At 44.1% G+C, this 25,665-nt stretch overlaps 1 protein-coding gene across 9 annotated transcripts in view; it reads left to right on the plus strand.

Annotated features, from left to right (window-relative positions):
- The first annotated feature begins 3,939 nt into the window (after positions 1-3,939).
- The window catches only part of BIN1 (bridging integrator 1), an 87,154-nt gene continuing 65,428 nt past the window's right edge, over positions 3,940-25,665 (plus strand). For all 9 annotated transcript variants that reach the window (XM_062498718.1, XM_062498719.1, XM_062498722.1 and 6 more), the window contains exon 1: positions 3,940-4,023. In XM_062498718.1, coding sequence (XP_062354702.1) covers positions 3,940-4,023 — 84 coding nt within the window. The remainder of the gene's footprint in view (positions 4,024-25,665) is intronic.

Consider the following 25,665-nt stretch of genomic DNA (forward strand, 5'->3'; position numbering starts at 1 on the left):
TTTAATCTTTGTAACTGGAACAGAATTCTAGTTACATGAATGGTAGAAACCACTACTGTTGTAATTTTAGAATTGTTTTATTTAAACTAATTGGATTATGAAAGATTTTGCCATCAGTAGTAGGGAAGTTTTTGATTATCACAGCTTTTAATTTTAAACACACAAACTACAGTTAAAAGTCAGAGAAAATAAAAAATAAGTTAATGGATACACTGCTGAAATCACTCTTTGAAAAATAAATTTTTATACCAATTTAAATTACTAATTATGAAGAAAACATCCTGCACCCAGATGGACAAAACTGTCAAAACAGGAATACTAATAACGAAAAAAAGAACTGGAACAACAATTTGTGCAATGAAGGGAATAATTTGTACCTAAGCTACAAAATAGTAGACTCCAAGCCAGTGAGCACTTAAGCATATGTTTAATTGTAAACAGGTGAACAGTTCATCTCCCTCTAATGAGACAACTGAGAACTGAAAGGCACTTAGGGGGCTGAGGCCTAACATAGTTATTATTGACTAGAGTATTAATCAATTAAGAAAGCCATAAAAAAGCAGTGGTGGGTATGGCCATGTTAAATACGCCTGTTTGTGCTAGAGTGTTTGACAGATTTGCTTCTTCCCTCTGAACGGTGGGAATGAGTCATCCTGTCACCAGGGAGATGGACTACAGGTGGGTTTCATAACCCAGCTGGCTTTCTTAACTTCAGCTATTTAAACTATTCAGCTAATCTCTGTAGCTAAGGGGGAAGGGAGATGTTTTTGGTTTACCTTTTAGCAGCTTTGGAGGTAAGGCTTTCTCTCTTTTGACTATAAAAGGAGCCAAGGTGAATCAGCTTAAATTAAATATGTTTAGCTGGTTACAGTTGGGTGAAATGAAGTGTTCTGGGGTCCAGTGTTAGAATGGATTAGACAAATATGCACATTTTGAACTTAATCTCGTTGCAGGAGACACTCATAAGCGTTAAGCTTGATTTCTTTTAACTCCAGTTGTGCAGAATCTATCACTAATGGCTTCCAAAAGGCTTGACATCTGTGTCTCACGATGCCACAAAGCATAAACAAATATGAAAACACTAAGTTGCTAGCCTGTATGTTTATTACTACATAACTGCACTGCAGTCCAATTGAAATTATTTACATTCGTAGCCTTGTAAAACACAGTAAGCTTGAGATTAGAACAATGGTGGATAGTTAAGAGACTGAAGCCTCTTTTGTTGACAAAGCAACAACCTCCTGCATGCATTACCTGGCTGAAATGGCTGACGCGGTCATTCAGTTCCATGGCCACTCATAATACGTGGGTCATACCAGGGGAATACCTTTTGCAACATACCTGGAGCTTTGCAGCTTTGGTGCTGATCCAATCAAGCACAGAAATAACTGGGAAATTACTCATGCTGAGAGGTGGATACTTGCTGTTAATCCCAGCTTTTGAAGTGTACCCAGTTTGTCATCATTCTCCATTGTGGTGAACACCTGTGTCTGGCTGCTTTTGTTTCACGATTGTCTGATGTTTGCTGTGGACTCTCTTCTCAGCTGGTGTGCTGCAATCCTTTGCTTTTCACTTGAAAGGAAGTAATCAGACAAAAATCCCCTCAAGACCAGTTCTACTGAAGAAAGACCTAACCAGGAGAAGCAAATATATGAGGTAGGGTGGAAAGGAATGTGTTCTGACCCTGAAACATCTGGTCTTTTAAAAGCTCAGATAAGAGAGTTTGGGGTGAGAGAAAAATTATAGATGATACCCAAGAAGAAAGTTACTGTGAAAATAACTAATAAGGCTGAAATTACGGAAAAAAATCATATGCATTTGGGACAAATACTACAGAAAATGAATACTAAATTAGCATTAAATACTAATTGTACAGATAAATGAGTACTAAATATAAAGCCAGGAAGGAACAGAATAAATTTACAATTTGCAATACAGATGGCATCATGAGTACTCACACAATGAATATCTCATGTATCATTGCACTTTTCTCATACACAATTGAAACACATGCCCTAGTATTTTATAAAATGGGAATGTTATATCTGCTAATATAATTGAAGTATACCATGGATTTAAAATGGATTCTGAATGAAGGCTTTGTCAATAAAAAAGGCCATTGTCGAAACAGGCAAGAAATGCAGAGGCACTGTCTCATGAATCCTTACAAAGAGCTGCTGACAGGTTTTCTGCCCACAGTTTCTAAGGGCTCTGGCAAGACAATTGTTTTTATTTTTATTTTCTATTCTGAATGAACAGAAATAGTACTGAATCAGAAGTGGGAAACAATAAATGACATATGACTGGCCTAGCTCTCTTATATTATCACCTTCAACATTTATCTGTTGCTTTACATTGCAGTAGTGCATGCTACTCTATTCCCTGTGTGTGTGAAACTGGAGATGACAGTCTTTATCTGGAAAAGCAATGACTGCAAAATGGTCCAGGGACACAGGGAGGTTTTGGTACCATCGTTTAGCTAAAATAGGTGTTTCCATCTTAATCAAAGTAATACTGGTTTGTTATATATCTCAATTTTCTGCAGAGCACTGGGTTAGTTAGTACTAAACTGGGTACTGGGTGCACGTAGTCCCAAACTCCCACAAAGAACTGGGATGAGGGTGCAGAAGCAGGATAGGAAGGCAGGAAGCTTCCCCACCACTCTCCCAAGCCCTGGTGCATGGTACTGACGGAAGCTTGGGGGCTGAGTATTAGGATGTGAACAACAGTGCTGAGGTGGCTTCCTGTACTCCAGGAAGCAGAACTTTGTCCTAACATGTAAAGGAACAAAGTTTCACAAAAGGTGTTTGCCCAGTAGATCTATCAAAGCAAAACCAAAGCCAGGTGGCCAGGAAGGACAGTGGCATCGTGGCTAATGGCATCAGAAACGGAATCAGCGTGGCCACCAGGACTAGGGCAGTGATCATCTCCCCGTACCTGGCACTGGTGAGGCCACACTCCAATTCCTGTGTTCAGTTTCTTGGTTGCTCAGTTCATTAATGACACTGAGGTGCTGGAATGTGTCCACAGAGGGGTAACAAGGCTGGTGAAAGGTGTGGAGCACGAGTCCCATGAGAAGCTGAGGGAGCTGGGAGGATTCATACTGCAGAAAAGGAGGCTCAGGGGGGACTTCATCACTCCCTGTACTCACCTGAAAGGAGATTGTAGCAAGGTGGGGGGGGGGTCGTCATTCTATTCTCCCAGATAACAAATGACAGAACTAGAAAAACTGGCTTCAGGATGTGCAGTGGGAGGTTTAGATTAGATATTGGGAAAAATTTCTTCAATGAAAAGCGGTGAGGCATTGGAATATGCTTCCTAGGGAAATGGTGAAATCACCACTCCTGAAAGTGTTCAAAGGGTGGGGCAATGTGGCACTTGGGGATATGGTTTAGTGGTGAACACAACGATGCTGGGGTGATGGTTGGACTCAACTACCTTAGAGGTCTTTTCCAACCTTAACAATTCTATGATTAAAGGATGGAATCTTCTGAAATTCCATGTCGCCTTTTCAAATCAGGGGTTTGATTCACTTCCAGGTACCCTTCCTTAAGGAATTCAATTCCCCCTTTGCGCTTGTGAAGATCGAGGAGTGATTTGAGAAGCACCCTTGCCTTATGGATTTGGACAATCGGAGATAAGAATTAGCGGTACAGATTTCTTAAAACAAGAGCGCCGTTTTGCCGCGGGATGAAAGACGACAGCAAACTCACTGTTGGCTTCATCTGGGACAGGCGGCGGCGGGGACCCGGAGGAGGGAGGTGGGAACCGGTCCAGAAGCGGCGCCCATGGCTGTCCCTTTAAGGCAGCCGTGTCCCTTTAAAAGGCGGCCGGCGGGCGGGCGGCGGCGGTGACGGTCGGGGCCATCGCCTGCCCGCCGGGTTTTCCCCCCCTTCCTGCCGGTCCCTCGCTCGCAGCCCGTTAAAAACAGGAGGCAAGATGGCCGAGCTGGGCAGCAAGGGGGTCACGGCTGGGAAAATCGCCAGCAACGTGCAGAAGAAGCTGACCCGGGCGCAGGAGAAGGTAGGGGAGAAGGGGGGCATCCCCGGGATGCGGGGCTGGGACGCGGGTACCGGGGATGACAGCCCTGCCCGGAGCAGGGATGCACTGGGCGCTTGCGGGGGGTGGCAGCTGCCTTCCCTGCCTGCGGAGCCAGGGCCCTTTTGCACGCTGGGAATGCCGAGTATCCCTGTTGGAGCGGGGAGGCTTCGCCGTCCGCCTGCGGAAACATGGCATCGGGAGCGGCCGGGAGCGGCGGGGAGGACGGGGCACGAACCGCACGCTTGTGCTGGGTCCGCAGATGCTTATTGTTTGAGCAGCAGGAGACCTGCCCCTTGGGGCATTTGGGTTTAAATGTGCTTTACGCGGCGTTTTTGGGAGCCGTTCTGTGTTTTGCCATGGCGCTAAATGCGTAACCTCAGAGATGGTGAGGGAAAGGAGATGGGCACTTGGCCCTTATATTCCAACAGCATCGCGTGACATCGCTGTTCTGACCTTGAGCTCCTCATTTTGGAACGGTGGTGCAGCCAAAGCCATCCGGCCTTTAAAGATTGTGCCGATCCGCTGAGAGAGACGGGGATTCTTGAATCCCGGGAGCCCTTTCGCTCCTCTCCGCCCACCCCTGTGCCAGCAGAAGGTGCCTGCCAGGAATATGCAATGGATACTTTCCCTGTTCATCTCCCCGGCATGCTGCGTCTGACGGCAGATGCCTGCTCTGTGTAGGGATTATCGGGCGTTTTACGCAGGGACATTGATCAGCTGCTTTTACTGCAGGCACGCTCGTCTTGGTTTTCGGTGCTTTGCTGTGAGATGACATTGACTGAATAAGGACTGGTGCATCTTTGAGGGAGGGCGGGCGAGCAGATCTGCCCACTGCTGCTCGTGTTCCCTGGGAGTTATCTTTAGCAGCTAGATTTAATCTAGGAGGGCTGGGATTAAATGCAGTGCTGGCCTGAGCCTTGTAGCAAAAACGCTTCTGGGTCAGAATGGCAGCCCAAACCACTTGGATTTAATGTTGCCCATGCAGCATCCACTACTTTTAGCTCACTTACTGAGGCTAGGAGCATCCCTTGAACTTGTCTGACTGCTTGGAAAGAAACCCAGTGACTACCAGATCCAGTATGGAGCTGCAGCAGCAGCAAGGTCCTGGCTTCACTCTGTACACAAGAGTGAGCATGGCCATATCTGTGGTTTACTTTGCCCTGCTGTTGTTCCGGGTGGGACAGGACAGGGAATCTGGTCCACCTTGAACTCCTCACAGATGCTAACTGCATTCTGTGTTAGCCACCAGATGGCACACATATTTGTAATTAATGTTAGGGTAGGTGGTAGAGGCTGATCTCCTGGGCCTGCTGATGAAGTTATTGTATTTAGTGGTGCAGCTTGGAACCAAGTGTGTCCTGCCAAGCCCTGCCCTGTGTCTTATCGAACGTACACAGGTTCTTTTCCTAGGGAGGAATTTCCACAAACTTCTGTCAGCTGTTGATCTAGCTCACTTCCTTGCTCACGCCCTGGTGGGGTTTGGGGATGTGGGAATGACAATAATTACCGGGAGTTAGTTGTATATTGAAGGTGATTTGCACAGTCTAAAAGCAGTTGTTTGTCTCTTTGGGAATAGGAAAGCACGGCTTGTTTTCCTCTAAGGAGAAAAGGAAAACAGCCCCAAAGCACTTGCTAACACAAATTCTAGACCCTTCAGCTGTTGTTATCCTGGTGCAAACAGTACAACTTTAATATCTGGGCTCTCAAAAAAAAAAAAGGCATTGCTTGCTTCATCAGCTGACTTGCCTTTTCATACTGCTACAGGATTGTCCATAACAATTCCCCTTCTGTGAAGCATTCAGTATTTTAGCCATAAGGGATGGACTGTCACTGAGGAATATGCATCAATAGTAACTTTCAAGTTGTGAGGAGGTCTCTAGCTGAATATGAAGTGATGTGGAAGCACCAGTGGTCATGACACTACACTTGTGGTATTTAGTTATAAAGTGAGATACTGTATTTAGCAGGAAGGGTAAACCGTATGTCATGAGATAAGGGCCAGGTGTTAAATAATTAAAAAAAATAAAAAAGTAAGCGGAGGTGTATCTGGTAACAACTTTAACATGTGTTAGATTTTTGTGAATATATTTTGGCTAGGGTTGAAGTTTTTCTTTTTGAGTCTTAAACAAGCTGACTGTTTCTCTTCTATATTGTATTTTGTTTGAATCAAGGATTAAAAAGTTCTTCCCTTCCGAATATCTCCCTCTTAACTTGAGCCCTGAGGCTTTGACATCAGCAATTTTCTTCATGGTGAATTTCAGCCTTGTGTTAAGCAAAGAATGATGTCTTTCTGTTCAGTGCAGAATTCACACTGAAACACTGTACACATCCTTTTTTTCCCTTCTGAGATGCCTATTATGTAAACTATGTAAGATATTCCCTTCAGAAGTGCTATTTGTTTTGAGCCTTTCGGCAAAACTGTTGGCTATTTTTGGAAGACACTTGAGCAATTTCACAGGAAATATATGATGGAATAGTCGACTGTGCTTTTTACAAATGGGATGGATGCCCTTTTAACCTCCATCTCTACTCAGAGGTAGCCTCAAATAAAATGCTTGACAGTAATTTGCCAATTGTCGAGTGAAAGGTATCAAATAAGTTGATGCTGCTATCCAGAGGAACACACCTTGCAGAAGGAACTCATGCAACTGTTTCTAACTCATATCACCTTTTTCAACTAACTAGGATAAATTAGGATATTTAGGCTGGAAATCGTGATGTGTTCATCCTGAATTTAGCTGAAGATTTCCAGGCTGAGAAGTTGAGCTCTGGATTTTTCATAATTCTATACTTCTTAAATATGAGTAAAAATGTAATGCCCCCAATGTCATGATGTCTTAGAGGGAGCCTAATGCTTGCAGCTCTTTTAAACTTCTCCAGTGAGGCTATGAGGTTTTTTTATTCTTTATGTCTGTTATCCATCATCTTGGTTAAAGTCTGTGTTTCTGCTTTGTGACCAATTTTTATCTTATTTTTAAAAATCTCCCCACTTTCTACAATTCCCATTTTCTGCTAATAATGTCCTGTTTCTGGATGTGTCTGCACATGCAGGTTTCTGCTTTGAACAAATTCAAGCAGCATCTTGGTGACTTGATGCAGTCCTGGTGGGGGGGGTAACTTCTCTGTGAGGTTCCAGTAGGGAGCTGAGCTTGGGGAGCAAATGAGTTGGGGTTTATTAACTTGGCTGGCAGTGAAGGTCCTTGTCACAGGATCATTGCTTTCCTTCAGCATTTTAAGGCAGAGGTTCTGTAGGTGGAAAGATGTTATTGGCTGTACAAGCACCATATGTTGATTTAAGTTGCATACAGATTAATAGCTTTGTGTGAGGAGATGAACTGTGAAGTTGACATCAGAAAGAGTTTTTTAATTTTTTTTTTTATTTGGGAGCTTTTTTGTGTGGAGAGGAGTAGAACTGAATGAACTTATTTTTACTCTGAGTGTGGGAAGTTCTTATCCTATAGTAGTGATGATCACTCTTTTTGTTACAAAGCTGGGCAAAATGAAGAGTCTGTGTTTTGTGACATGAACAGACTTGTATTTTGTAATGGGTTTCTTCTGATGTACCAATGAACCAAGGCATCCCCTTTTTTCCCTCTTCATCCCCAACCAAAGAGGAAAGCTTTTTTTCCATGCAGGACCTAGCAAAGTTTAGTTTGGACATCCAAGCCCCCCTTGTGTTAGGGACTCACATTTAGGTCATAGACTGCCACTTATAGTCATAGACTCTGACTTGCCATGTTGCCATGAAATGTCACTTCTGCTTTCTGTTCTTGGCTTTGTTAATTCCACTGATGTTTACCCACATCTGTTTGAAATTTTTCTGGTTAAATCGTCTGTCAGAGCAAAGTTCTGCTCTTCTGTGGCTGCACAGTCCGAGGAGGCTGGGCTGTAGTCTTGGTCTCACAGGTAGTGGTTTGGGTGGAACAGGGTTTGCAGAAGGCATGGTTTGCATTTTGAGTTTGCCCTGGTAAGACGTTTTTCCTCCTTCTGAGTCAAGCTCCAGTCGGTGGAGGAAAAACCTGGACTGAAATTCCAGCCCAGTTGAAGCAGATGAGAGTCCATATCAATGAGCAGTACCCAAGAACCTCAAAGCAAATTTAAATACAGCTGAGAACAGGATTCACCTCTCAGAGGCTCCCTGCTCTGCAGAAACTCTGCAGACAGGGAAGGAGCCTTTCTGTAAAAACGGTAGATGCAGAAAGCTCTCTTACTGAGTAGTAGTGCATCTACCTACTTGAGAGAAGCTCCTTACTGTTTTTCCTTCAGGATCCTTCTGGCTCTTCAAAGCTTCTATGTTTTTTTTTCTTTCCTTCGCATTAGGGTGGGGTGGTTTGGTGGCAGTCTGCCATGTTGTGCCAGTGAAGAACAAGTAGTCTGAAGAGCTACAGGTATTGTTCACCTACTGATCTGGCAGGAAAATTGATTTTGTTTTTTTCTTTCCTGGGGGACTCCCCAGATGACAAATACAGGGCTTTTTACTTTGTTTGTTGGCTTTCTTTCTCAAGAGTGCAGGGCTTAGGGGATGGATAGAGTCTCAAAGGTGCTTTGTGCCCAAAGGTTGCTGAAAAACAGGCACTGGCTACAGGAGGAAGATCTGAATTAATGCCTCTAAGGTTCAGATGATTCCTGTATGAGCTCAGTTTGTATTACTGGTATCAGATAATCTGCATGGTACAGGGAGGAGGTGAAATAGGAAACCAGGCTCCACATGTCTCCTTGCCCATGGAATGGTTTGATTGGCAGGGCACTTACAGTGCCATGCTGAAGGTGCCCTTCTGTCTGGCTATTGGCAACAGATTTCTTATATGAAGCAGAATCACATGGATGGATGAATTTTCTGATTGGAAAAGGCCCAGCCCTATTCCTTGTCACTTTATCTTCCCTGTAAGTTCAAGTCTTGCAAACAGTCCTCTTCAGTGCAGTTCTTGTGAGATCAGGTTTATAAAGCAGGATCTGGAAGATCTCTTTTCACTGTGGACTTTTAAGGAAGCTTTAGGCCATACAGAATGTCACAGACCTCATCTCTCAGGGGGTGACATCAAAGCTTGTATGGTCTCTCCCTCCATCCTGCATGCTGTTAGGCAAGGTATGTATTTCCAGGCACAGATGTTTTTCTTTCCAACATCATGATTGCTTTTTGCAAGTGGCTGGCAAATGACATGGCTCTAGCCAAGTCATTGGGGAAAGCTGGGTACAGCCTGAGATGTTCAGCATCTGACTGGACTAGGGTCTTTGGGAATAACACAAGTTTTCCTTTGTTCATCTCTTCTCTGTTTCTTTAGACAGAGACACAAGACCCTATTGCTTGGGATCAAACATATAATAAAACTCTGGTTTTATAAACATTTGGAATGACAAGAGTGTCCCTTAGGTTAATGGGTATTAGAGTGGCTATTTTTCTCCCTGCTGTTGTGATGGTGGCCAGACACCTGAGCTGCCTGTTGTGTGAGTTCTGCAACTTCGTAAGGATCATCTTACAGTCCTGGCTGTCTACCTGTACACAGGGATCAGCCTGTCTTCCCAGAAGTTCTGTGCTGGCAACCTGACATGATCACAAAGCCAGACTCAATTTGCCAAGCAGAACAGGCAGGTCTGTCACCCTGAACTGGCCACAGCTCAGCCCCCGAAGTGGGCTGGCCTGTTCAGGGTTTGCACCCCAGCAGCTTCTTATTCTGTATTAAGGTTGACCAGGAGACTGTGCATTCTCTACCCCAGAGCAATGAGATGGGAGCAAATATTAAAATATGAATAAAGCCTTCTTGGAGCACTGCTGGTGCAACAAGAATAGTACACCTAGGTCCATTCTGACTTCAGCCTGTTTTAGCCTTCTCTTGAGGGAGTGTATATTTGGGTTTCTTCAGCAACTGCAGTGTTGAATGCCTGAGTGCCAGCAAACCTGTACCATTTTGGCATTCCTGCTGCTGAGCTAAAAGGGGACATCTCTCACAGGAAAGGATTGGGAGAGAGAAGAAAGTAATTTTCATTGTCTCGCTAGGCAAAATCAAATTTAAATTTGGTATTAGTTGAGTACTTAATACTGTCAGAACAGGAGAGAGGAACCTCTGCAGATTTGCCTGAACTACTGGCAGTGGCACAAGGATGAATAAATCTTGTCAGGTGTCTTTTCAGCAGAGGTGCATCCAAGTAGCTGGTGGACCTCAGACAGTTCAGGTTTCCCAGGGCACTTTCCTAGCCTCTGAAGCTGTTTGATCTTCATAAAGCTGGCAAGTACTGCAGGGTAGGTCCTGTGCCACATTCTTGGAGAAAAAAATTGAAATGTATTTATTAGCAGAAAATAAGATTGATGAGTGTGTGTGTGTGTGTATATATATATATATATTTGTTATGTTTTCATCATGCTAAATTGCTTACTTAGTTTTGTTTCTTATCTACTACTCAGAAAATACCTCTCCTTAGATTTGTAGTTCTCTGTAGATTTGTGCTGTGAAAGAACAGAAGGGTTCAACCTGCTGAAGTTGTACAGTTGTTTAATTTAATTTTTCTTGCTTTTTCTCTCATTCTTTTTTCCTGGGTTTCTCCTTTATTATGTAGGGAGCTTGCATTCAGGAAGTGTTTGCCAGAGCAGGGAGTTGGATTTTGTGGAAAACTTGGAACCCAGAGCTTGGGGCATTCACAGACCTAGACAGAGATCTCACAGAATCACTATGAAGCAGCTTTATGAAATGAGAGATAAGTACTGTGTTCACTTGGATCTCTGCTAGTACACATGTGCAACATAGAACTCTCTGCTGTTTAGGCTGGGTTAGAGTGAATTTTACTAAGACCTGTGTTTGGGAAGTTGAGGTTTCTGAAAGTTGGTGTTTCCACAGAAATGCTGTTAGGAGACTCATGAAAGCCAGACAGTGTTGCCTTTCTCTATGTCCCATTCTTTGTAAGAAAGGAGAAGTCTGGGGGCAGGGTGTTCTTAATATAGGTTGCCAGGCAGGATGGAGAGTGCAAACTTCACCAGTACTGAGAAAGCAGTGCTTAACAGCAACTAATCCCTCTGGAAAAACCTGTATTTAATCTCTTGATATGCAGAAGTGCTGCCCTCTCTGCAAGGATTTGACAGGCAGTTTCAGAAAGCTGGTAACCTGTTCTGAAATTCTTTATTTTTTTGGTAATTCTGCACGGATCTTTTTTTTTTTGTGTGTGTTTTTTTTAAATTTTAAATACGTTTACAACTTTTTGTTAAACTTGGTTTAAGAGACACATTGGTTTCTCAGTTGTTTTCAAAATTAGCTCTTCGGGAGGGAGATTAGAGGTTGATACAGCTTAAGTACAAGCATTTTTCACTGGGCAATTTCTAATACTCTGCTTTGGAACTGTCTTAGATGGAGCTGAATGCTTGTTTGCCAGCAGGGGTGGAAAGGGAACTTCAATGGTACAGGAACTACAGTGTTTTAAAACACAACTAAAACTGTTTACGCTTTTGGTTTTCTTTTTTGTTTTGTTTTGTTTTTCTTTCCTTTTTACTACTTGGCTTGATTGCACATTTTATCAGGCCAGAAGCAATAATGTGTGTCTTAACCAGCTCAGAACTGAGTTGGATGGTATTTGCAGAGTGAAATAGCAATTCTTCCCATTGGATTTACTTGGAATGGTGCCAGCAACAGATGTAAACTTATACTGAGGATGTATAAAGACTGACATTTGAAGAAAATGTAGATCTCTGCATCTTTTTTATTTAAGAGACATGCTGGTCTTGTAGCTCTCCAGTACCCTTGTAGGTGAAGTTAACCATTCCTGTAAGTTGTTGTAACTTCTTAAGTCTTGATCCTGCCAGCTCCGCAAGTCTTGAGTGTGGAAGGACCAACCTTATTTCCATTCCTGCTTCTGCAGTTATTGTGGTGAAAAAATGGTCAAAACCTTGAGAGGGGGGAAAAGAGTATGTTTTAAAAAATGCAGGAAATTCCTTTCCTGGAATTTGAATGTTCAGCTCATTAATTTTAAATTTTCAGACAGTAAAGTGCTGTCTTGGGGAGCTATTCTCTTTCCCCACTATGGATGCACATGACCCCTTGGTTCAAGTGTTGAGTTTGACACATGAGGCACAAAAGGGGTTTGAGTTGTACTGAGGGACAGCGTATGTCAAAGGTTGCTTGAAAATATGTTTTTGGAAAAATTCTATTGAGAGAGATGGCAGCTTCTATAAGAGGAACAGTGCTCAAAGAGAGTGTAAAAAACATTCAGATGGACAAATACACTTGGGTTCTGTACTGAAACACTTCTTCACTGCTTCCTCAGCAGAGGAGTGAAATGGTTATTCTTCAGTGTATTGAACTGACCTCTGCAGTAGAAGAATACTTGGGATTTTTATTTTTTTGTCTGTTTAAACTGGACAGCCATTGTGAAAGGCCAAGCTTAACTGTGTGTTAATAAACTTGAGCTATTACAAGGATGTCCTCACTCTGGTAATGTTTCCTACATCATGCATGCAGTCAGTATAGTTCTTTGTTAGTATCTGCAGTGTGATTGCATTGTGTATTGCCAAAAAAGGCCGTTCCCTATTCTGAAACAATTCCAATATAAATATCAGACAGTCTCAGTTAGTAAAGATAATTCTGGTATGTTTCAGTAAATGTGTATTCCAAAATACTTAGAAGAGTTTTCAGATATTTTTGCAGAAGTTTGATTTGGGTCCTTTTGTAGGCAAACTTGCAGGACTGTTTTTGAACAGTAAATTTTTTTGGTGAAAAAGCTGAAGAAAGGGGAAAAAGAGATGGTCTTTCTTTGGAGAGGAAGAACAGTTTACGTTCAGGGCTGGGAGGGTGGGGTTTGGAGACCTGACTGTGGTGGGAGTCAGAAGGTCAGCAGGGTGACATGGTGCATCAATCACAGAGCTCTGGAGTGGTGTGCTGCACCCAATTGCTCATGGTCTGGGACTTCTCTGTCAATGGATATCAGAGTCAGCTGCCAGACTAGAACTTTTTGCCAAACTGGAGGCTTTTGCTCTCCTTTTTCCATGACCTTTGGTGGCCATAAATAATTCAGGGAGGAAGTGTGCATTATCAGGGCTGGATGCCCTTACCAGAAGGCTGTGGATGTAGTAGGTTAAAAGAGCTGCTTTGTCATGCTGGATGAAGGTGACTTAGAGCTGAGGTGTTTTAGCTGGGATGTCTTCTGAGCTGGCAGTCTCAAGTCTCCAGTTGAGGCCTTAATTTTTGAGGAGGCTCTTTGGTGAGCACTTTGTGATGATTTTCCTCTCTGAAACCAGTGTTGCCCAGATCCTTAACAAGTGCACTGGCAAAGAAGCTGATGGACTTAACACTCCTTCCCAGCCGGAAGACTTGCCCTGTCAGTCCTGGGTCTCTAATTTGCTGTTCCTCGCCCTTCAGCTCTGCTGAAGGAAAAGCAGTCAGTCCTCCTGGGTGAAAAGGTGAGGAGCTGTTCAAAAGCTGCTAGGGAAGAACCAAGAGCTGATCACATGTTGATCCATATGTTCACACTTTGATGGGACAAACCACGTTCTGTAACACAGCCTGGCCCTGGTGGGCAAGGTACCTAAACCTCCAAGGCTGATCCCTTGCAGCTATTGCCTTCCAGCTCAGGGAATTGGAATGGCTGATCCAAATGCCCGTGTCTTTCTTTGTCCCACTGCGCATACCACATGTGCCAAATCTGTCCTACATTTGAGAAGATCTCATCTTTTTTCAGCAAGGTGGCTGTGAACCTGTCAAGGAGCTTTACTGGCCTCTTAAGGGCTCTGCATCCAGCCTGTCCCTTCTGGAGTCCTCTTCTAGCATCGTTTTGCCTTGTAAGAGCTCTTCAGCCCCTCTCCCTCCTAGCATGCACCTGCTCCATTAGCTCTCTCTCCAGCTCAGTCATGGCCTCAAATGCCTTTTATGCTTTTTCCTGATTTGGTTGCTTCGTTTTGCATCAGGGCCCATGTAAAAATAAAAATACTTCTTGCTAAAGTATCAGCATTTAAAATGAGTGTTGCAGAGGAGGAGGCAGAGGAATTGAGAAGGGGAATTTGTGCAAACAGCACTATTTATACTATCTATTCCTCTTGCTAGTGTTACTGTTGGCTATAGATAGGGTTTAATTAAGCTATGTTAAATGCCTACCCAAGTAATAGACATTGATGTTGTTGAAGTCCTGTTGCCTGGAATGTCACATTGATGCCAACTAAATTAAATGATGCCATTTGGCTTTATTAACTACACAGCTAAGATGTAGTGACTGTCTAGCTCCACAGTTGTGCCATGTTTTTTTGCCTTTGGTGTCTGGGGCAGACAGAAGGGAGGGTGGAAATTTACCTACTTTCTGGAGACTGAAATTTCCTCCTCCTTTATTTTCAGGGTATTGATAGATAACATATTCTTTCCAGTTTCTGCTTTGTTGAATTGCGTGAATGTGGAGATGCAGTGATTTTAGATGCTTCTGTTGAATAAGGGCAGACCAAGTAGAAAAAAATTGCCCCCAAAGTTGTGAGTCACACGTACAGCTGCATCTGGTTAAGATGGCTGGGTGTCACCAGCACAGCTGAGAGGTCAGTGGTCTGTCTCTGGGGCAGTTCTGTGGCAGAGCGATGGTAGAGTGGTAACTATGTGCAGTTTGTGCACACCAGACTTGACAGACTGAGGCTGACCCTGACAGAACCTGTGTCTCCTGGTGAAGCTGTGTTTTCAGCACCTTAGGAATTGGGCCATCTGCTTAAGGTGTCAAGATTAAAGCATTCAAAGTCTGAAAACTGTGGCTTAAGCTCATAAGATTCTTAATCTCCCACACTTCTTGAGGCAGATGCCTTCTTCTGGCATTGGGTTTGTTCTGGTGGGAGAGCACTTCTGAATGGTTATCTTGCTGCCCTGTCTTCTGCTCTGTGCAGCAGCTGCTGGAGCATTTTCTTTGTGTCTCCATCCACCTGCCTTAGATAAAGTCTTGTCTTTACAGACTGAAGTTTAAGCTGACCCAGCTACTCCTGCTGGGGCAGCTGTTTCACATCACTCTTAAGCCACCTCTACCACTGAGGTTTTCATCTCTAGCTGCACCTTTTCCTCCTCTATTCTGCTGCTCCACTATCAACCCTCTGGTTGTGCTGTTTTACCTGTCTTTTTTCAAGTCTCTCCTCTCCTAGGTAGATTGGATGGTAGGTTCTTGGGTGGGGGACTAGAGGGCAGCAAGAAATATGGGAACAGGGAAAAGACCAGTGATCCACAGGGCAGTGATATGGTGCCTGAGCTGGCACATTGGCCTCTCTCCCAGCTCAGCTCAACTAGACCTGTAGCTAGTACCCAACTTTGCAATTTTATGTCCTCTTTAGCTTATATTTTGACTCTCTGAAACCCCCGACTGAAGGCTATAAAATAGATGAGGAAAAAAATTGGAAATGAAGCTTAAATCACATTTTCCAGGATTTGTTTTTATTCTCAAAAGCTTGGGTGGTGAAAAAGCAGGACATTTTCAAGTCCTTAAAGATAAATGGTGGGGGGTGTGAAGAGTAAAGGGTAGAAGAGGGAAATACCTATGCTTTCTTTTTAACTGCTAAAATCTATAAAGAAAGGGAAACATAAATAAAACCCAGTATTTTTTCCTAATAAGCTTTTTTTAGCAAAGCAAGCTTGTGCATTTATAGAAGGGAGAAAAGAAGTCCACTAAATAACACAGTGAGTTTGACCTGGGGGGAAGATGACATATCAGTTGAATATTTGGGGATGAGTGGGGCGGTGGGAACAGAGATATATTTAAGAAAGACTAAAGCAAGAAGTAATTATTGTTTGTTTGTTATATAATGTTGGCTATAACTGAGACCCAACCCTTGATTTCATGCTGCAGTACAAGCACAGTGCTTGGGCTGTACCTACAGGGCAGGGATAATGCAAAATGACCTAAAGAAATGAGAGAGAGAGAGAGGAGTAGGGTAAAAAGATAAATCAACTAATGTAGGAGGAGCCCTTAAAAGGAACCTGCTTTTGAAGGTGCTTGGATGGCCTCGGGCTAGGCAGACAGTGGACTGCATTGCAAGTGTGTGAGTGCAGCACAGTGTGACTGCAGAGACCAAGCATCCTGCCAGGGAGGAAGGGAATTGCTTTGCTGTGCTGTCTGTCACAGCACCACTCCTGCTGTAGCATCACTTAATTTAGACTTGACTGACACTAGGAGCTAAACTGCAAAAACTGTGGGTGAAGAGGAAGGGAGAAACAACCTAAAATGTTGAACATAGTGAAGAGGCTAAAATCTTCATAAAAAAACATCCCAGAATGTCAGGATTTGTGTCAGTGCTAGATGCACACCGGGGGCCCCAGGCAGTTCATCATCTCAAGGTTTGTCTTGTTTCTAAGCGCCCTTTGTGGCAGAGGAGGTGCTTGGTTTGAGCCTGTGGTTATGTAGGTAAAAGAACCTTTCATCTTAACTGATAGGCCACGTGCAAAGAGTGCTTGCAGAACATCCGGAGAACTGGGCATTTATTTGTGTCTTTCTGTAAACATGCTGTAGATTGCTTTGAAGAAAATAACTTTTGCATCCTGGTGATATGTTCTTGTGTTTTTTTAAGCTGTCAGTATAGCTGTTTTCTAGAGAAAAGTGATCCTTATAAAGGCTGATATTAGACATATAGAAGATGCATTAATATTCTCTTACAACTGTGAATACAGGCTTTTAATAACGATCTTTCATTCTACTCAGTTTTCAGTTTAGGTCAAACAAGCACTGTTCATGTATTTCCAAGGCTGGCTTTTTGTTGCACCCATTTCTACTGGCCTTTTGTTGTTAGAGCAGTTTCAGAGGTTAGTGCTACATCTCAGTCAGTTCTGAAAGTCACTTGAGGGATTTTTATGTAAGAAGCCACATCCTTAATGTGAGTGCCCTAACCTAATTAGTTTTGGTTTGTTTTTAATGTTATGTGGCAGCAGAAATCAATTTTACTGTTGAAAAAACTTTGTCTTTATCCTTGATTGTTGAATTCACTGAGTCTGAGCTCCTCAGGCTGGCAGGAATGGGTGAAAAACCTGCCCCCCCTTCCAGTTCATGCATGTGGTGAGCTGACTGTGACTTACTGCACAGAAGGGGGATTGAAGGATGAGGATACAGCTGCACCGGTTGATGAAATCGAACTGGCTCTTTTCCTGGGACTAAAGGCAGGATTGAATGATGTTCATTCCTTGCCACCTTAATTTCAAGGTATTTTCCAGGTGCTAACAGAATCTTCCATTTCTGCTGGTTCATGGTGCACCAGTTTGGTTTCTCCTGCAATGGGTGCCAAAGGCTCCATTTCAGTTCTTGCTCCAAGGTCAGTGCTACCTGGGAGTCAGAAAAGCAGATTGTTGTGATGATGAAGAGTCCCAGTATCTTCTCCCTCGGTGTTCCAATGCTCTGAGTTTTTGACGACTGGTTTATAGTATGGATGCTAATGACCTGGACGGTTTACCAGGAAAGGACGGGAAAATTGTGCTGCTAGCTCTTCTCAAGATGATTTTCTTTCACACAGACAGAAATGAGTCATCCAACGTCACTCTTAAATTAGGTGAGATGTTGTCCAGGGTGGTTGGAGGAGGGAACACTTTGATTTAGGACTGCAGTAAGTTGCTGTCTAGCCAGGTGTATTTGAGTATGCCAGGAGACTCAGCAGAAGTGCTTTTCTGCAGTACTCATGTCCTGTTCTGGGGACCACTCTCCATAAATGGATTATTTGGAGGCCCTGGAGCATAACATTCCCTATCACATGACCTGCAGGGTCACCATGCCCTCTAACACAACTTGCAGATAGAGAGTGGCTTTGGTCTGTGTTATGTGTTTAAAGAGCATTACTCTGATTATCCAGGAGGGCAGATTAATGGGAGGTAATGGATACTTGAGGAAGGAAGGAAGGGAGAGGTGCTCGGGAGGTGAATTTGAGCTGGCAGACTTGTTAGCAAAACAGTGCAGTGTGTTTGGGAAAAAGTCAACCAAAGAAGCAGCTCTGGGAAACTGCTCTGCCCTGAAGAACTTGAAGATACAAATATTAAGGTGCTTGTGTGGGAAGTTGGGTCATTAGAACTCTCACCAGTGAGTTGTGGTGGTGTTTGAGGCACCCAGTAAAGTCTTCTGGAATAAAATTGGAGAAAAATAAAAGATCCTTCTGTCCTGCCAAATCTTGGAAGCTGAATTGGAATTGCTCTAAAAGCTCTGTTTCCTATCTCCAGCCCTCTCCTGTGGTGTACGGAGCAGAGTCCTACCTGAGGGACACTGGGATGTCAGATGGGAGGCAGCTGGATGCTGTGCAGCAGCCATCCATGAGCGGGAAGGCTGGGTGAGGAGCTGCCTGTGGCACAGGGGTGAGGGAGTGACCTGGCCATCAGAAACCTTTTGATGTTCGATGTCTGAGAGCAGCACACTGTGTTGAGAGTTGCCCAGGCTGCTTGAGGAAGGGAATGGAAATGTTCTTGTCACAGGAGATGATCTGATAATGTTAAAAGAGCAAATGTGTTTTAGGGAGCTGAATAGAAAAATGGGGTCCAACTGCACCAGGAGTAATGAAGAACAGGAGAGAGTGAGGACTGGAGTGGGGCTTCGAGGGGAGGAAATGAGGCTTTTTTCTTTAGGGGAAATGGCACTAGTACCAGCTCTTACCTAAAAAAGTGCTGCTTTAGAAGGTCAGGAAAGCAGGGGTTTGCCAGAGAAATCCCTAGAGTGTGATGGTGTGCTCTGTTCGTGTGCAGCAGGTGTTGGGGGTGCTGAGTCCTGCCCTGGAACAGGTTCTTAGCACCACTGGTGCCCTTGGCAGGGGCTGCCTGTGCAGTGTGTCCTGTGCCTGTCCTCGCAGCCCTGCAGACACTGATCCTGGGCCCCACAGTCAGCAAGGAGCAGCAACACAGCTTGGTTGCCTGGGTGAGTTAAGGTTTCACCGTCATGAATGGAGCTGTGAATGAAAACCAGGATGGGGCAGTGGAGTGGCAGGCCTTGGAAATGAAGCACCCTCCTTGAGAGCCTGCAGTGTGTGCCTGGCAGCCTGCAGGGATGGGCGGTGGGAAGGAAGGGGACAGCTGAGCTCTGGGCTGAGGGAGGAACCCTGCAGCACATTCTTCGAGCCCAGGATGGCATGAGCCCAAAGCCAGTCGTGCTGTAGGTATGGAAGAGTATCTAAAGCCCTGATGGATATTTTTAGCCAGAATAAGTAGGGGCAAGGGTTGAAGGGGCTGGAAAAAAATGAGCTGCTCCTGCATTTTCAGTCTTCTGTTGCTGAGGAACCGGGTGTCCTTTTTAAGGGATGACTAATTCCTTGTTTCACGGAATGGAGAACAGAGAGAAGAGCAGTTTTTTTTCCTCATCAGATGAAACAAGTACTTGTTTTTGGAGGTGAATTTGTCATGTTTGGAACCTGCTGCCTTCAGAGTTTCCTCCTCTGTTCTTCCTTGAACTGTTAGTGGATCTGTGGCACTAAGACATGTCTTTGTAATGTAAACATCAGCTCCTTCCCACATGGAAAATCAAAAGACTTGAGTGATGTCCCTTTCTTTTTTAAGAAAGTAGGGTTGGAGTTGGAGGGAAGGCTGTCCAAGCAGAGAGCACTGTTCCTTTGCTTTTGTTACTGTATGGTTGGTTATCAGTGCTGGGCTGTGCATAAGTCCCAAGTCCTTCCTGTCCTCCATGTTTCTTCTTCCCATCCCTAAGATGTTTTCTCTAGTGAAGCTGTTGGGGAAGATGCAAAAAGGGGAAACCTGGGGTCTGAAAGATGTGCAGACTCCTGCCATGCTTAAAGCACTCACCTGTAAGGAGAGTCTGGATGATGGGAGATTAAAATATGGAAAAGAGGGTGTGTGTTGACACAACAAACTCTTCTTTAATTTCTTCCTCCTGCTGCTGCCTCCCTTAGTTTTCTGACTATAGTAACCTTCTGATGATAATTTTACTCACAGGATGTTGTCTCCAGAAATCACTGTAGCCCCACTACTCTAACCCCATGTGCATGTACCCACCCAGACAGATTTATAGTGTGTTATCCTGAAACTGTGGCCAGGATAAGGCAGAGATGTTAACAAGTGTTTGGAAACATGATGAAAATGTATGAAAACAGAATCTGTTTTCATGGTGACAGGCTGAGAGATGAAAATTCATGCATAGTACTTTCTGCTACATTTGCTGTCTGGCTCTATGGCTTCCTTACTAAAACCCATTGATCTGCTTTCTGTTTGTTGCTGCCATTCTCTCTAGTGTTCCTTTTAGTTGTCAGTCTTTCTTGATTGATTTTGCCATTTTTGTAAAGAAAAAAAGGTACAAGTCAGGATATTCTCTGTTCAATCAACTGTGAGTGCTCTGGGAGGGTCTTGCAGGGGTGAGAAGAGGAGGAGGAGATGATGTGAGGTCATTCAGTTCCCCTGTGCTTTGTCCTTGGGGCATGTTGCACCAGTGCAACTCCTTTCTTTGGGCTTCAGAATTAATTAATGCTAGAACCGTGTGGATACAGGGAAAAAGAGAGAGGGGTTGGAGTATCTGTGTTTTTTTTACCTGTGTTAGTATATCTTGAGACCAATGTCTGTGCCTCTGGATGCTTCAATCCTGTCTTGCCCAAGCAGTAAATATCACTTTGAGAATGAGCCATTTGGTTCTTTTGAACCCCTTAGACTAGTTTTCACTTTTTTTCTTTTGTTTTTTGCTTGATGTCCTTGCTTTTTAGAAGGAAAAAACCCCGTGTGGGTGAGATGTAGGCTATGCAAAGCTGACTCAAGTTTGCAGAAGTAAACAGTTTTTGTCCCGCCCTCACCATTACACAGTGTTTAAAACCTGGAAGGCTGGAAGAGGGCCAGGAACATAATCAACATTTTTATCTCCTTCAGCAGTAGCTGAAGAAGCCAGCTGGACTTGCGTACCTGTCAGAAATCATACCTTGCAAGAGCGTAGTGCTACCATACACAATGGCCCCAGCAGTGGTAAGGGAAAAGGCTCAGAGCTGTTAAATTAAGCACCTGATTTTTTATATCATGCTTCCTCGGAGGCTATGTGAAAATACTTGCTCCCCTGTGATAGAAAGGAAAGGTAAGGATACAGAAGGGCATCATAGTTTGTACAAAACTGAACAGTGCATCTGTGGCAGAGGCAGTTTTTTCAGTGCAGCTTTTCCTGGGTTAGAAGGGAACTGTGACAATTTCACCATTCCTTCTGTAATAAACATTACTGTTTATTACTGACCTACGTGTAGTTTAGGGTTGTTTTGTACCACTGTTGCATACTCTTTGTACAGCTATGGCAAAGTTACTTGTTCTCTAGAGGTCTCATTCTGACATCTTCAAATAATGAAGAGAAAGTGGTTCTGTGTTAGGGTGAAAAAAAGTCTTTCAACATGTGTGTGTGCCAAGCCTTTGCACGTAGCCTGCTCTGCTGCTGGCAGTGCTGCTGTGATGTGGGTGAGACTGCCCTGCTCTCTCTAGCAGAAATGTCCTGGGTTTGTGTTGTCTGTGCTGGTGAAGGTTGGCAGAGACAGACTGCCTGCTTTTAGTGACTGTCTTTGGTTTTTTTGTGTCCCTGCTCTGAAGTCAGAGATGAGAAAGAAGGTGTTTTGTGCTTGCTTTGGGGCAGTACCAGTGCTGTTGTGTGATGTGTTTGTTCCTTTTAATACAGAAGAATGTTCTGTGTTTGTTTCAGAGGAAGATGTCCAAGCCTTTTACTCGCACCTGCAGGTGCATGTAGAAAAAAATAGCTGCAGCTGGATACTCCCCTTCACAAGAAACTGGTGATCAGCTCTGAGTCTGCATTTATTTTTTCCTTTCATCTGCTTAGCAAAATACCTGAGGCCAAGATAGCATCAGCTGTGCATCGTTCAAGTTCCTACTTCCAGTCCCACCTTCCTTCCAATCCCACGTGGTGATCCCCAGCCAGCTCCATACCTGGCAGACAGCCGAGTGCTTAAAGCCCAGATACCCTCCTCAGCTACTGAGCAGGGATTTCCCCAGAGACATCCAAGGAAAGCCCTGGGAGCCTGTCTGTGCTCCTAGATCCTTGCTGGCATCAGAAAGAGTGCCTCTGCTTTGTGTTTTCCTGCTCTTGGAAAACCTGAAGCTGTCACATCAAATAACTCTTCAGAGCTTTCTGTCCTGTAATCATGGACCAGGTGACCCTTCCTCTTCCAAGTTAAGACTTCTTTCTCAGAATCTGTGGTGTTCCACAGTAATATCTATTTAATAGTTGTTCTAGATCTTACTTGTTCTATCTTTTTTCTCTTCCCATTGTCTTTTAACCTTTGCCTGTGGCAGCTGTGCAATCAGACCAGAATGCAGACGAGGCTGCCCCTTTGATCCTAGCCTGCATTTGATAATAGGGCTCTGGTTCTTACTGAAGAAATAATATTACAAGGTGCATTGGCTCTTCTTTCATTCTAAAGCTTAATTAGTGATTTGGGTGATATATGTTTGTTTGAAGCTCTTAACTGCTTTCTGAAGTTCACCTGAGAGTAGCCACCACAATTGCAGAATGGTCTCATCAGCCCAAGAAACTGTCTCAAAAAGCTACATAATTTTAGAAACAGTTTAGATATAAAAATAATTTTGTAATAGTTTAGATGGTATCTCTTTAAAAATCTGATAGTAATGAAGTCTGAGAAGCCCAGTGCTCAGTTTCTTAGAAGGTTTGTCCTGAGTGGACAGCAAAACCTACCCCAGAAGTTACATGAACTGTGAAGATACGTGGTAAGGTTGGTTTGGTGCTTTGCCATTACAGTTTTATCTCCATATTGGATCATACTCTGTGTGGCCTAGAACAGTAGCTTCGTACTTTTTTTTTTTTAAACACTTGAATCTCAGTGAGAACTTCAAGTGTTACAGAAGGTGTTGTAAATATTGAGGTTAGGAAATTACTCTTGGTAAGCAAAGCCAAAGTTTTCAGTCAACAAACTTGTTCCTAAACCACTGAATTTGAATTGGTTTGTCTCAAATTTGGGCTGACTTATCTGCATCTCTCTTGTATAATTAAGAGTTTAAAAAAAATTGAAATATTGAGACCGGAATTCAACATCTTATCTTGAAAAAGAAAAAGGCTTGGCAGTGATACACCCTCTTTAGGAATGGGTGGGAATTTTTCAGTGTTGAAATATGAGTTTATACATGTTTACCAAGTGTAAAGCTTGACGTTTTCCAGACTGATAGAAACAGGAGACATTCTGCTGAAATAGCCAGCCTTTCTAGTCCTTTAGCTCAAAATCCACCCTCACAGGTGTGACTTAGTGAAAACATCGGCCCAACAATTTACAAGAGGCGTTAAATGCAGCAGTGCTGCTTGGAAAATCAGTTCCATGCCTTGTGAGCCAGGCTGGGACATCAGAAACCACTGGTTACTTTCAGCCCAGCCTGTATTGCTATTTTTAATTGAGGTTTGTGTCTTAATCCTGTTTCAGTGTTTAGCCCTTGCATTCTTGGGTTAACACAAGGAGGGACAGTGATACAGAGGCAGGAGAGAGAGTGGGAAATGAGGCGTTTTCAGTGGCCTTAATGGGAAAGCTTTTAAGTATTTATGAAACTGTGGCCTCTGCAAAGACTGCTGTGCTTTGGGAATTCCTCCAGTCCAAAGCAGATTTTCTCTCCATCCCCTGAGCAGGAAGGATAGTTCCATTCTGGAAATGAGGGTGGAGGGGATGCTGTATCCATCTGTGCTGGAGAATGTACTTCAAAGGAAGGCCCTATTCTTTTTTGCAGGAGATGAATTAAAGCAGAACTTTGACTCTGGAAACTGCTACCATCAGGTCTCTTGCCTGGTAGTGATTCGGTAGCAGTACTTTTGAATGATTTGTATATTTAAGCTGTCTATGGAAGATGGATCCAATGTCCAGCGCCTGAAGGTTTTCAGGATGGTACTCTTCTTAAAAACCAGTTTCCTTTGATATGCAGCCCCAGCAGTGCAAGTCAGAGGTGTGCAGAAGGTAGGAACAGCCCAGCCTATTCTTTCCTGCCCCATCCTGTTTCCTAGTGCTGCTGGAATCGATCCCTGTTGATTCTGGCACAGTCCCACGAAAGCCACCAGGGGACAAAGACTCCTTTTGTTGGGAGCTGCAGCCTGGGACATGGACGTGCTTCTCTGCACTTGCCTCTTGCTGGGGCATCACGCAGCGATCCCAGCGTGATTTCAGAGCCCCTGGGATGCCTGTGTGGCTCGACTTGGAGTCACCACACTGAGCAGAGTGTTTCCTATTGCCCTATTCTGGGAGAGGGAGAGGAGAAAAGGCATGAGTGAGGTCGAGGTTTTCACAGGAGGAAGCTAAATATTGGGTGAATGTGACCCTTTGTGGCCAGGTGCAGGTGACAAACAGTGAATTGACAGCCACAAACAGACCTTGTTCCCTGTTCTCTTCTGCCTTCACTCTTAGAGATACTTTATAAGCTAAATATTTGGTGAATGTGACCCTTTGTGGCCAGGTGCAGGTGACAAACAGTGAATCGACAACCACAAACAGACCTTGTTCCCTGTTCTCTTCTGCCTTCACTCTTAGAGATACTTTATGCAGCTAATCTCGGCTGTGTGTTTGTTTTGGGGTTTTGTGTTTCCTAAACCCTGACTTTGTTCAGTACTAGCTTTTAATGCCATTGTAACTCTGCAGACTGCACATCACTGAAACTAAAGTGCATTGGTTGGTGGGGAGGGGTGTTGGAGGAGCAGGTTGGCCCTTGGGGAATGGACTGCGGAATACCCGGGAACACCCACCTACCTGTTAAGAGAAGTTCTCCTCCCTTCTCAGGTTTCTGTTCCCCTCCATGGGAGCACTCCAGTTCCTGTCCTTGCTTGGCTGTGGTCACACAGAGCTGTTTAGGGAGCGGGAAGTGAAACCTGTGGCAGGATAGGATCCAGCAGAGGGGTTTTGTCCTGTGCCCATGACTGATGAGGAAGAGAGTCAGCAGAGCACCTCTCTTGCCAGTGAGAACTCAAAAGCTCATGTTTAATCTTTGAAACAGTGTCCTATGCCCATCAGGTATCTGTAGCATTGTCCAGTGTGGTGGGGAATGGAGCAGCTGCTGACAGCAGCCTCAATGCCTACCTTCATTCTTGCAGGTGATACCAGAAGTATTAAGGTGGTGGCACTTGCCTCATGGGAACAAAGGCACAGAGATGTGTGCACACATCTCTTGTTTTTGTTTTCCTGAGCTACCCGTGTGGATAGCTGCAGCCATGGAACACTGGCTGGTTGCTGTCATGGCTCGTTTTTATTAAAGCCATGCTGAGCCAAAATGAGTGTGTAGGAGCTGCCCAGGAGGCTGGTGTGACAGTGCTGGAAGGACACCCATGTGAGCCAGCACACGGCTCATGCTGTGCCTGCAGCACCGAGGGCTGAGGTGCAGTGACACAGCCATGAATGACACTGGTGTAGCTGAACGTGGGTGAATGTGGCTGAGGTAGGAGCTTTACTGCATAAAATAACTTCAGACATCTGTACTGTCTGGCCTGGCTCTTTGTTTAAAGACCAAGAAAGAGGTATTATTTAATTCCACTTACTTCTGCTGGGGAATTAAAGAAAACAGAGAAACCTTTATAACCTTTTTAGCAAGAAATCTTATCATTGTGGTTCTTCGGTTTCATACCCCTCTCACTCCAGGTTTAAGTCTTTATTTATAATTGGAGTAGACTGTGTCTTAATGAGGTGCTTGTTCTTTTGTCAAACACACCAGGTACTGGCTCCTGTTGGAGGGGTGAGACCTGGAAGACTGTGAGTTGTGTCTAAGGTGAAGG

This window comes from Cinclus cinclus, chromosome 9, assembly GCF_963662255.1.
Source record: "Cinclus cinclus chromosome 9, bCinCin1.1, whole genome shotgun sequence".
NCBI classification, from domain to species: domain Eukaryota; kingdom Metazoa; phylum Chordata; class Aves; order Passeriformes; family Cinclidae; genus Cinclus; species Cinclus cinclus.